The sequence below is a fragment of the Coregonus clupeaformis genome, chromosome 29, assembly GCF_020615455.1.
Source record: "Coregonus clupeaformis isolate EN_2021a chromosome 29, ASM2061545v1, whole genome shotgun sequence".
In the NCBI taxonomy this organism is placed as follows: Eukaryota; Metazoa; Chordata; class Actinopteri; order Salmoniformes; family Salmonidae; genus Coregonus; species Coregonus clupeaformis.
This window is the reverse complement of record NC_059220.1, coordinates 63979950-63993469: the sequence shown is the minus strand read 5'-3', so window position 1 is coordinate 63993469 and position 13520 is coordinate 63979950. Positions and strand designations below refer to the sequence as shown.

Genomic DNA, 13520 nt, shown 5'->3' with positions numbered 1-13520 from the left:
TTCTACGCTGCTGCTACTCGTTTACTATCTATTATCTATGCATAGTCACAATATGTAACTGTATTTATTTTTCTGTGCATATGTGTGTGCATATGTGTCAGTGCTTACTCCAAGCCTTGTTTGAGGGCCCCATACACCTCCTCCACCCTCTTGGGCTGGGGCTCTCTGGAGCCGCTGCTGCCCTTGTGACCTGACAGATGGGGCTTCTTGGGTTTGGACGTGGGCTTCTTCTGCACTGCAGAGTTCCCCATGAACGAGTTACACCTGGACACACACACACAGAAACACAGATTGGACGGTTTTCTTTGGGTCCTCAACAAAATAAATAGTCACAAAGGAGGTATTTTTGAGGTCCATACAGCCATTTGGACTCCTCACTCCATATGAGTCATGTAGTTATCTTTTCATAACACAGCTCAGGGTACGGAAAAAGTGCACACACACCCATTGCCTAGTGACAGCCCAATCGCCTAGCGACAGCCCTCACCGCAACCTGGCCCCAGTATAGTAGGCGGAGGGATATGAACTGTACTGGGGTCAGGGGTTAGTCTTCTGCTGGAGTCCACTAACTGCTCTAGTGGCAATGTGTGACATTCAAATACTCTTTACACTATTATCTACCCTACAGTGATGGAACTGGTTTGAATGAATGAGGTCCTCATGATTGACTCTTAAACCTCTAAGATTATGAACAAATCATATTTTCACATACTAGGTTTTTCAATGCAATCTCTACCTCTGAGTTTAGCTACTACTAATTCTATATAATCAAGTATCGTCAACAACTTTAACAACTGGTGTGTGATGGTGTGTAGTGTAGATTAGAGGAACACAGCAATGGTATCTCTATATTGAGAAATACAGTGCCTTCAGAAAGTATTCACACCCCTTGACTTTTTCCTAATTTTATTGTGTTACAGCCTGAATTAAAAATGTACTAAATTGAGATTGTGTCACTGATCTACACACAATATCCCATAATGTCAAAGTGGAAGTGTGTTTGTAGATTTATTTATTTTTAATGAATAAATACAAATTAAGCTGAAATGTCTTGAGTCAATAACAATTCAACCCCTTTGTTATGGCAAGCCTAAATAAGTTCAGGAGTAAAATTGTGCTTAACCAATTGCATAATAAGTTGCATGGACTCATTCCATGTTCAATAATAGTGGTTAACATGATTTTTGAATAACTACCCCATCTCTGTACCCAACACATACAATTATCTGTAAGGTCCCTCAGTCGAGCAGTGAATTTCAAGCACAGATTCAACCACAAAGACCAGGGAGGGTTTCCAATGCCTCGCAAAGAAGGGCACCTATTGGCAGATATTGAATATCCCTTTGAGCATGGTGTTATTAATTAGGCTTTGGATGCTGCATCAATACACCCAGTCACTACAAAGATACAGGTGTCCTTCCTAACTCAGTTGCAGGAGAGGAAGGAAACTGCTCAGGGTTTTCACCATGACGCCAATGGTGATTTTAAAACAGTTACAGTGTTTAATGGTTGCGATGTGAGAAAACTGAGGATGGATCAACCACACTGTAGTTACTCCACAATACTAAGCTAAATGACAGAGTGAAAAGAAGGAAGCCTGTACATAATACAAATATTCTAAAACATGCAACCTGTTTGCAACTAGGCACTTAAGTAATACTGCAAAAACATTTGCATAGAAATTAACTTTTTGTCCTGAATACAAAGCGTTATGTTTGGGGCAAATCCAACACAACACATCACTCTTCATATTTTCAAGCATGGTGGTGGCTGCATCATGTTATGGGTATGCTTGTCATTAGCAAGGACTACAGAGTTTTTTAGGATAAAAATAAACAGAATAGAGCTATAAGCACAGGCAAAATCCTAGAGGAAAACCTGGTTCAGTCTGCTTTCCAACAGACACTGGGAGACAAATTCACCTTTCAGCAGTACAATAACCTAAATCACAAGGCAAAATCTACACTGGAGTTGCTTACCAAGGCGACATTGAATGTTCCTGAGTGGCCTAGTTACAGTTTTGACTTAAATTGGCTTAAAATTCTGTGGCAAGACATGAAAATGGCTGTCTAGTAATGATCAACAACCACCTTGACAGAGCTTGAAGAATCAAAAAAATAATAATGGCCAAATATTGTATACTGAACAAAAATATAAAACGCAACATGCAACAATTTTACTGAGTTACAGTTCACATACGGAAATCAGTGAATTCAAATAAATTCATTAGGCCCTAATCTATGGATTTCACATGACTGGGCAGGGGTGCAGCCATGGGTGGGCCTGGGAAGCCATAGGCCCACCCACTGGATGGCCAATCAGTTTTTCCCCAAAAAAGGGCTTTATTACAGACAGAAATACTCATCAGTTTCATCAGCTGTCCGGATGGCTGGTCTCAGATGATCAACGCAGGTGAAGAAGCTGGACGTGGTGGTCCTGGGCTTGCGTGGTTACACGTGGTCTGCGGTTGTGAGGCCAGTTGGACGTACTGCCAAATTCTCTAAAACGATGTTGGAGGCAGCTTATGGTAGAGAAATGAACATTCAATTCTCTGGCAACAGCTCTGGTGGACATTCCTGCAGTCAGCTTGCCAATTGCACGCTCCCTCAAAACTTGGGACATCTGTGGCATTGTCTTGTGTGACAAAACTGCACATTTTAGAGTGGCCTTTTATTGTCCCCAGCACAAGGTGCACCTGTGTAATGATCATGCTGTTTAATCAGCTTCTGGATATGCCATACCTGTCAGGTGGATGGATTATATTGGCAAAATATAAATGTTCACTAATAAGGATGTAAACAAATGTGTGCACAAGATTTGAGAGAAATAAGCGTTTTGTGCAATTGGAGAATTTCTACGATCTTTTATTTCAGCTCATGAAACATGGGACCAACACTTGACATGTTGCATTTATATTTTTGTTCAGTAATACAATCCAGGTGTGGAAAGCACTTAGATACTTACCCAAAAAGACTCACAGCTGTAATCGCTGCCAAAGGTGCTTCTACAAAGTATTGACTCATGGGTGTGAATACTTATTTAAATTAGATATTTCTGTTTGTCATTTTCAATAAATGTGCAAATATTTCTAAAAACATATTTTCACTTCGTCATTATGGGGTATTGTGTGTACATGGGTGAGGGAAAAAAATCGATATAATCCATTTTGAATTCAGCCTGTAACACAAGGCACTGTAGCTACTTCCTTATAAACAGCAGGATTATGGGGACTCAGTGACAGCAGATTCCTCCACTCGACATGTCAGAACATGCCACATACTGCTGCCTGCCTGGAACTCACCACTGTAAGTCGTTCTGGATAAGCTAAATGACTAAAATGTAATGTAGAGCTGCCACAAATCTAGGCCAGCGTGCAAAATGAGACCGTGTTGCCTTGGGGTCACGCAAGTGTAGCTAGCTATGCCATGTTCAGTAGCAGTGCTCGAGTTGGCAGGCAGGCAGGCACACACACACCGTGCACACACACACACACGCTCACATATACGCTCATAGACACACGCTCACACACACTTTGATGTCCTTGCCCCATTCCCTTGAGCTCCCTCATTATCTGTGAGACAGTCGTCTGTCAGTCCCTCAACGCTCACCCAACTGATTCACGTAAAGCAACTACTACATCCACAGTCAGAGAGGAGGAAAGTATCTTTCAAGTTTGAAGTTTTAATGTCACGTGCACAAGTACAGTGAAATGCCTTTTCTTGCAAGCTCTAAACCCAACAATGCAGTAATCAATAACAATGTAATACTAAAAATAACAAGGTAGAACAGAAACATACGAGAAATAAAATAAATAAATAAATAAATAAGAACAGGAGAAAGTAAGTAAGCATACTATATACAGGGTCAGTCAGTTCCAGTACCATTTTTAGAATGTGCAGGGATACTGGAGTGATAGAGGTAGATATGCTTCCAATGCTTCACTGAAGAAGACTGAGGTCTGAGTTGAAAGCAGCGTTGACATCAATGCATGATTCAAACCCACTTTCCAGGTTATGCACAGATGTATCAGGTAAGGATTCAGCCTTCTGTGTCTACTAAAAAAATGCATCCTTTATGGAAAACTATGAAGTTGCGCTTAGGCACTGATCTAAGGTCAGCTTTGCATTTTCTCCACTAACAGCTAAGGTTAGAATTGGGGTACGACACACTGATCCTAGATCTGTGCCAAGAAAGGCATCTTCCACCTCTCTATTCCCTTACCGCGAGCGTCTCTCCTGTAGCGTGCTGAAGCCGGCAAAGGACTGGCTCCGGATGATCCCATTGGGTCCCCCGGGGGAGTGGGTTCCGGACGCCATGATCTCTGGGACGAGGGGTGACACTCCTATAGAGAAAAGAAAGAAAGAAAGAAAGAAAGGAGAGAAAGAGAGAAAGAGAGAAAGAGAGAAAGAGAGAAAGAGACAGAGACAGAGACAGAGACAGAGACAGAGACAGAGACAGAGACAGAGACAGAGAGAGACAGAGAGAGAGAGAGAGAGAGAGAGAGAGAGAGAGAGAGAGAGAGAGAGAGAGAGAGAGGGAGAGAGAGAGGGAGAGAGAGAGAGATGAGGTCTACAGAATAAATAATAAGAGGATCAGTATGTATTTAAACTCTACAGTGACAGGATAACAGAGGGAGACCTTTATGGGCCACACAGTACAGAGGACACTGTAATAAGATTGGTATGTTTAAAATGTACATTGACAGGATGAGAGTTAGAGAGAGCAGACATGAATGTCAATTACAGATCTGAATGTTGCTAATCTGCATCTCAGCCTGAAGTCATTATCTATTTACAGTAGATTGGGAACCACTCAACCCTTTATGTAATGTGTTGAGAAAATAGGAGCCCTTTCTGAACTCTGTCCTTGATCAATAAGAAGCCTTTTTCAAGTCTACATCTATTGTCCTCCTGACTCCTCGAAGAGTGGCTACACATTCTCCTTTCTCTGGTCCTCTATTCATTCACCTTGGTTGAAGAGAGAGGTAGCAATACTTCTGTTTCCTTTACTCTGTCATTGTCCTTGTTAACACATTGCTCATTATTGATGGAACATTCTAGGATTCTAGAATCTAGACAACTACTGTTATACGCATTTCCATATTTAGCCAAATGCACTGTCAGTTAGACTTCAAACAGTCAAGAAGACTATTTGTTAGAGGCATTAAATGACTTGCTAGAAACATGGCTCCAAATAGAAAGGAAGGAGAGAGGAGTGGATGCATACAGCACACTGATAATAATGTTTTACAGCAAACCCTAGAGGCACATCCACAATGGACTAAGCACAGGGTGATGCATCTGAGAGTCTGTCCTGTCCACACACACACGCACGGGCACATACACACACACACACACACACACACACACACACACAGACAGACACAGACACAGACACAGACACACAAGTTATCGTTATTATCCAAACCAGCTGTGACCTACATTTGACCCTATATAATGACATCAGGGAGAAGAGTAGAACAGTGAATTACAGTGAAGAAGACTCAGAGAAGCCATGCTTCTAATCTCTCTACTCTCTCAGTGTTGCGTCACAGAGCTGCATAATGATTACAGGTGTGGGAAATGAACAAAGGACGCAGAGAGCGACGTCAGATCAGCGATGCGAGAGCGGGGCTCAATCTGAGACTGTATGAACTAGAGCTAAACAGACTGTACAATAACAGTATCAACTCTCTGTCCCTGCCTCACCCAGACAGAGCTGGATTAGAGAGTGACACCTTACAATAACAGTATCAACTCTCTCTGTCCCTGCCTCACCCAGACAGAGCTGGAGTACAGTGCAAACATTCTCCTACACAGTATAGGCTAACAGCTAAACTCATAATACGTTTACAGTAGAATGTTGTAATCCTAACCCCCTCTGCGTTTGTCTGAGGGAAGGCTTTCCCTGGGTGAGTTGCGGCAACCTCCACTACTCTCTCCAGTCACTGGAAGCTTATAGGGGAGTATCCAACCTGCAGTCCCCAGCAACATGACACCATGCCTGGGCGCAGCACAGAGAGACGTGACAGTGAGACGGAGCCCAGGAGTGGGTCACACAAAGGCCCTGCACCACGCTGTGCACAGGACCAAGGAAAGACTAGATGTTGTTTTTCTGTGGAGGGACAATAGGAAAAGGTCTGACATGGCCTCGGCTATTTATAGAGCTTACTTCAACACCGCTCACAGGGATCTGGGCCCGTATTCATATTCATTCAAACGTGCTGATCTAGGATCAGTTTTGCCTTTTGGATCATAATGCATTAGGTTATATGGGCTGTGGGGGACGTGAACCCAGATCAGCACTCCTATTCTGAGACTCTTTGTGACTCTGTGGTCCTCTGTAGCTCAGCTGGTAGAGCACGGCGCTTGTAACGCCGAGGTAGTGGGTTCGATCCCCCGGGGACCACCCATACACAAAAAAATGTATGCACGCATGACTGTAAGTCGCTTTGGATAAAAGTGTCTGCTAAATGGCTTGTTATTATTATTATTATTACTAAAGGCCCTGATGTGCAGAAAACTAGAGCAATGGTTCACAGGTCAATTAGCCCTATCTACAAAAGAGGCTGGGTATGACCACTCAAATATTCAGACGCTAATATGATCTTATCGGTCTCTCTGGTTGGTATCGATGGCTCTTTTTTGATGATGTGATGTCATACAAGAACCAAAACAGTTTGACCAGAGACTGACCCACTGTAGCCAACACCAGGAGACGTTGAGACAATACTTCTATAATGAGAAGGAAAAAGGGTACAAGTGAGTACTGGGTCTATTTGAGGGTACAAGTGGGTAGTGTGTCTATTTGAGGGTACAAGTGTGTACTGTGTCTATTTGAGGGTACAAGTGGGTACTGTGTCTATTTGAGGGTACAAGTGGGTACTGTGTCTATTTGAGGGTACAAGTGGGTATTGTGTCTATTTGAGGGTACAAGTGGGTAGTGTGTGTGTCTATTTGAGGGTACAAGTGGGTACTGTGTCTATTTGAGGGTACAAGTGTGTACTGTGTCTATTTGAGGGTACTAGTGTGTACTGTGTCTTTTTGAGGGTACAAGTGGGTACTGTGTCTATTTGAGGGTACAAGTGGGTAGTGTGTGTGTCTATTTGAGGGTACAAGTGGGTAGTGTGTGTGTCTATTTGAGGGTACAAGTGGGTAGTGGGTCTATTTGAGGGTACAAGTGGGTAGTGTGTCTATTTGAGGGTTCAAGTGGGTAGTGGGTCTATTTGAGGGTACAAGTGGGTAGTTTGTCTATTTGAGGGTACAAGTGGGTATTTGGTATTTTGGTATTTTATTAGGATCCCCATTAGCTGTTGCAAAAGTAGGAGCTACTCTTCTGGGGTCCACACAAAACATGAAACCTGACATAATACAGAACATTAATAGACAAGAACAGCTCAAGGACAGAACTACATCCATTTAAAAAAGGCACACGTAGCCTACATATCAATACATACACACAAACTATCTAGGTCAAATAGGGGAGAGGCGTTGTGCCGTGATGTGTTGCTTTATCTGTTTTTTGAAACCAGGTTTGCTGTTTATTTGAGCAATATGAGATGGAACGGAGTTCCATGCAATAATGGCTCTATATAATTCTGTACGCTTTCTTGAATTTGTTCTGGATTTGGGGACTGTGAAAAGACCCCTGATGGCATGTCTGGTGTGGTAAGTGTGTGTGTCAGAGTTGTGTGTAAGTTGACTATGGGTACTGTGTCTATTTGAGGGTACAAGTGGGTACTGTGTCTATTTGAGGGTACAAGTGGGTACTGTGTCTATTTGAGAGTACAAGTGGGTAGTGTGTGTGTCTATTTGAGGGTACAAGTGGGTACTGTGTCTATTTGAGGGTACAAGTGTGTACTGTGTCTTTTCGAGGGTACAAGTGGGTAGTGTGTCTATTTGAGGGTACAAGTGGGTAGTGTGTCTATTTGAGGGTACAAGTGGGTAGTGTGTCTATTTGAGGGTACAAGTGGGTAGTGGGTCTATTTGAGGGTACAAGTGTGGGTCTAAAGTGAAAGTCTATAGGAGATTCTGTGCTGAATCTTTGCAATTCCCCATAGTACTCTGTTTCCATGCAACAGTAGAAAATGGCTAAAAGCGCATCTTCAGATATAATTTGCAGGCTTGATGTTAAACAGTGTGCTGTTCACCGTGGTTCACTCTGCTCTGACTGAGCCTTGACTGAGCCCTAACAGTCTTGTAGAAGTCTGTCTTTTGAAAACACTTGAACACTTGAAAAGTAATTTCCGTGAGACGGAGAAAAAATGATGGCCTGGTGAATGGATGTACAGAGACTGACGATGACTCAGAACTAAATGAATAGAATGGTTTCAGCTTTGTTGGGTCTTCTTAACACTGGCATCACATCTTTTGATTCCACTTCCATCCAACCCCACATCTTGCCAAATGGCAAAGTCAAGAATCGAGAACAGAGCCTCCGGCTGACTCAGAGGTGGGACTATACAGCGTGGTTAGCGTGGTTAGCGTGGTAGGGTAGTCTAAGGATTGCCAACATTGAGGACTGGAGGGCAGAACTGTCCGAAGTATCTTAACCGAAAGTGACATGTAGGTTTGAACGCCACATCATGCCAAAGACTTCTATAACTAAGTCATAACAGCCTGAATACATTAACTTATCTATTCTACAGATGATCTATTCTCTATTAGTATGTTTTCAAAGTTCCGTTTTAACATCAACCTGGAGAGAGCATCTGGAATGAACGGTATGCCTGCCATCCATCCACATTCATGTCAAAGCAGTCTTTCACATCCAGTAAACATCACTACTCACTCTCACCTCAAAAACAAACTACAACTAACTATGTGTCAGGTCAGGAGCTTAGACTAATCTAAACACATCCCCTCACACTGAATGATAAACACAGCAGAAAAATAATCATCCATTAGTTGAACCAACCAGTGAGACAAACCCCTCCCTCAAGGCTTGGGGTCCTGTTCATAAGGGTACACCGTAGCAAAATGTTCTGCGACAGAAAACTACAACAAGTGTTTCTTATTGGAAGTTCAGGAAGTTCTGATATAACCTCCCCGTTTCACTCTGTTTCAGATTGTTCTCTTCTGTTTTGTGCTTAGTGAACACGACCCAGCTTCACCCCTGTTCCCACCACTAGAGAGCAGCTTCACCCTTCTTCCCTCCAATGGAGAGCAGCTTCAACCCTCTTCCCTCCAACAGAGAGCCTTTCATAAAACACAACGCAGCTCTTCCTGACTCCTGATGCATTCTGGGACAGACACTGGGTGTCCCGGTTCAATGAGGCTGCCAGTCAGTCAGTCAGGCTATTGAGGGCTTCTCAGTCACGCAGCCTTGCATGCCCCATGAGGAGGGGGACAGGGGAGGATGTCAGGGGGGTGACAGGGGCCTCTCATGGGCACAAGCCTGATCAGTATGCTAACCAGCAGCCTGGTACAAACCCCTAGAGGGACATGCACTGGGAGGGGGGTGACGCAATGGGCTGACGCAATGGGGTAATTGGTAATTTGCTCCCAGCAAGGTCTGTGTTTAGGCTGAGAACCACAGGCCAGGGTAATCCTCCAGTAGGACCCGTGGGCCCAGGGCAGAGAACCAGAGGCCAGGGTAATCCTCCAGTGACATCCTGAGGACCGGACTCATCACGCACACACCCCTCTCCTCTCCTCTCCTCTCCTCTCCTCTCCTCTCCTCTCCTCTCCCCTCCCTCTCCTCTCCTCTCCTCTCCTCTCCTCTCCTCTCCTCTCCTCTCCTCTCCTCTCCTCTCCTCTCCTCTCCTCTCCCCTCTCCTCTCGTCTCGTCTCCTCGCCTCTTGGCTCTCCTCTCCTCTTCTCTCCTCGTCTCTCCTCTCCTCTCTCCTCTTCGCTTGTCTCTCATCTCTCGTCTCTCCTCCTCTCCCTCCCTCCCTCCTCCCCTCTCCTCTTGTCTCCCCTCTCGTCTCCTCTTGTCTCTCCTCTCCTCTCCTCTCGTCTCTCCTCTCTCCTCTTCGCTCGTCTCTCATCTCTCGCCTCTCCTCCTCTCCCTCCCTCCCTCCTCTCCTCTCCCCTCTCGTCTCCTCTTGTCTCCCCTCTCCTCTCCTCTTGTCTCCCCTCTCCTCTCCTCTTGTCTCCCCTCTCCTCTCCTCTCCTCTCCCTCCCCTCGCTCTCTCCTCTCGCTCTCTCCTCTCCTCTCCCTCCCCTCTCCTCTTCGTATCCACTCTTCTCCTCTCCTCTCCTCTCCTCTCTTCTCCTCTTCTCTCCCTCCCTCTCCTCTCAGTACTCAGGACTCACAAACAAAATCAGCCCATCATTCTCAGCCCTACCCTCTCTTACAGACAGACTCACTTGTTCACACAGCCCTCTTCATTTTTGTATTCTAGCCACAGTTCTCTCCAGTCAGCTTCACTCTCCTTTCCTTCTCTTACATGTTAGTCATTTAGCAGACACTTTTATCCAGAGCTACATACAGTAGAGAGTGCGTACATTTTCATACTTTTTTGGTCTGGTCCCCCGTGGGAATCTAACCCACAACCCTGGAGTTGCAAGCGCCATGCTCTACCAACTGAGCCACACGGGATTCTAATACAAGTGTTTTTGTTACTCTATGTCTCGCTCAGACACACACTCACACTCAGAGACGAATGATACCGGCAGCGTGTGTGTGTGTGTGTGTGTGTGTGTGTGTGTGAGTAACATTAAAAACTCAGCCCACGGTGTGTGTTAACAACAGGAGGCTAATTTTACATGCCAGTATAAATTACTATCTCCATAGCAACAGCAGACAATATGGGATGTGTTATGTAAAACAAAATGGTTATTATGGGTCTCACTCTGACAGTGAAGTGGGAGACCACCTCTGGCCTGGCCTGGGGTCTGAGGCCTGCAGGCTTCCTCTTCTCCCTCTGTGTGTCACACACACACACACACACACACACACGCAGTCGTTCAAGCAGCCCTTCTTCCTCCCTCTGTGTCTTCCTTCCACAACACCATTAGATAGGAGTACCACGACAACGAGGCCGACCAGGACACTGAAGATGTGTTTTGTCCCCTAAGTAATGACCACTTAAACCCCTCAATGTCATTACCACGCTCGCCCCACCCGGAAAGCAATAGCCACCATGACCTCAGCCATCTTCCACGGTCACCCAGCCATCCAAGTAGCATTAGCTCACGGTCGATGTGAACCACATACAGACTAGTGGTGACCATCCATATACATTTGCCCATTGTAGAAGTGCTCAGAAAGTGACTTTTTGGACCCGAATGCCAAAACATTCAAGAGATAAAGGTGCTCAAAGTTGACCTATTATGCATACCATGAGACATCCATGGAAAAGATAAAGGGTTGAGATTGATATCATCATTTAAATGCTTACAAGTTTGTCAAACTAAAACAACGGGAAAAAGGTATGCAGCTCAGCTTAAACGAAAAATGGGGGATCCGGTGCTCGACTGAGGGACCTGAAAATCCAAAAAACATCCCAAGGATACTTCAACTGGTGACTAAAGAAACAGGAGCACTCTGTTGCTGCATCAGACTGACAGATTTATTGACGGGAGAGACAAACAGTAGGCTTACGTTTCGGCATGAATCGCCTTCATCACAGCCTTGAGTAGGAAAAATGTGGGAGGCGCCTATATACCGTCGCAGGGAAATCTCCCACTCCTCATGTCAGTGGTAGTAGCAACTACACAGGTTATTCACACAAGAGTATGATCAATATTTAAGATTCCTACACGTACATTCCACTTGAATAACAAAAGTCAGAAAAAAAACTAAGAAAAATTTATTTACAAAAGATATGAGAAAGAGAGCTGTTCATTTAGACCCTTTTGGCTCGACGCAATCTAAGCAGTTGATCCAAAGTGCCTCTCTCTGTAAACATTTCCTCCCTATGTTACCACCTCTGGAGGAAAGAGAAACTTTTTCAATTCCCCAGAATTTCAAGGTAGAGGCTGAGCCATGATTGGTATTCACGTAATGCCGAAAACTGTTTTCTGTTCAGCTATTCGTTAATTTGAGTGCACGTTTCGTCTGACCAATGTAAACAAGCCCACATGGGCTTTGAGCATGTAAACAATGTGTTGCACTGCAATTTATGAAGTATTTTATCTTGTATTCTTTACCCGAACGTAGGTGATAATACTTTTGTGTCACTTGAGTTGGAACATTGTGTACAATGACCGCAGGGAGAGAAGTGAAGTGAAGTGAAGAGAGAAGTGCTCCTGTTACTTTATTCTCCCTGATAGTCACCAGTTGAAGTATCCTGGGAATGTTTTTTTTAGGGTTGTCAAACTGTTTTATAATTTCATGTCATGTGGATCTTCTGATCAAGGACTCAGGGACATCGCTACCCATGGTGTGTCATTTGGTGCAACAAGACAAGCTTTTACCAATACTGGCTGAATTCCTGCAGTCTAGACTGACTGAGGTATACAACAGGGCGGATGGTAACTAGCAGCAGTCAGCTGAGAGTCAATTAAATGACATGATTAAATTGATTCATTTCAGATGCCTTTGGAGGTGAGCTGGAAAAAACTGTTGGAATTTCACAGGGAATGGAAGATCAAACCGTATCTACTTATTTAGGTGTGTAGGAATGCCACAGGGTGGGTGGGTGGCTGTGTGTGTGTGTGGCCAGCCCTGACCAAAGTCAGTGTGGTTGAACATGGGTCACAAGCGAGCATCACATGAGAGAGTCGGAGAGAGAGAGAGACAGCGACAGAGAGACACGGAGAGAGAGAGAGAGAGAGAGAGAGAGAGAGAGAGAGAGAGGGGCAGAGAGAGACACAGAGAGAGAGAGAGAGAGAGACAGAGAGAGAGACAGAGACAGAGAGAGAGAGACAGAGAGTAAACCAACCAACACAAGCATCTCAGAGGATGACTGTTAAAGAGAGTCACACTCCCAGAGATTTCTATACAATCTGGATAGCGTGAAACCACATTTAAATGAATCGGTCGTGATATTTGATATTTTGGGGAATTTCAACAGCCTACTTAAGCCAAGGAAGTGAAATGCCAACTGCTCAAATGTAAAACTTCTAATCAGATGTCCACAGACATTTGACATTTTTCCTATTTTGTTGCCTTACAACCTGGAATTAAAATGGATTTGGGGGGGGGGTTGTATCATTTGATTTACACAACATGCCTACCACTTTGAAGATGCAAAATATTTTTTTGGGTGAAACAAACAAGAAATAAGATTTTTTAAAAGAAAACTTGAGCGTGCATAACTATTCACCCCCCCAAAGTCAATACTTTGTAGAGCCACCTTTTGCAGCAATTACAGCTGCAAGTCTCGGGGTATGTCTCTATAAACTTGGCACATCTAGCCACTGAGATTTTTGCCCATTCTTCAAGGCAAAACTGCTCCAGCTCCTTCAAGTTGGATGGGTTCCGCTGGTGTACAGTAATCTTTAAGTCACACCACAGATTCTCAATTGGATTGTGGTCTGGGCTTTGACTAGGCCATTCCAAGACATTTAAATGTTTCCCCTTAAACCACTCAAGTGTTGCTTTAGCAGTATGCTTAGGGTCATTGTCCTGCT

The 13520-nt window shown here is 44.3% G+C and overlaps 1 protein-coding gene across 3 annotated transcripts in view; it reads right to left on the bottom strand.

Annotated features, from left to right (window-relative positions):
* LOC121572289 (rho family-interacting cell polarization regulator 2) overlaps positions 1-13520 on the bottom strand; it is a 95038-nt gene that overhangs the window by 44688 nt on the left and 36830 nt on the right. For all 3 annotated transcript variants that reach the window (XM_041884310.2, XM_041884311.2, XM_041884312.2), the window contains exons 2-3: positions 4222-4342; positions 109-264 (exon numbers count right to left, since the gene is read on the bottom strand). In XM_041884310.2, the coding sequence (XP_041740244.2) occupies positions 109-264; positions 4222-4342 (277 nt within the window). The remainder of the gene's footprint in view (positions 1-108; positions 265-4221; positions 4343-13520) is intronic.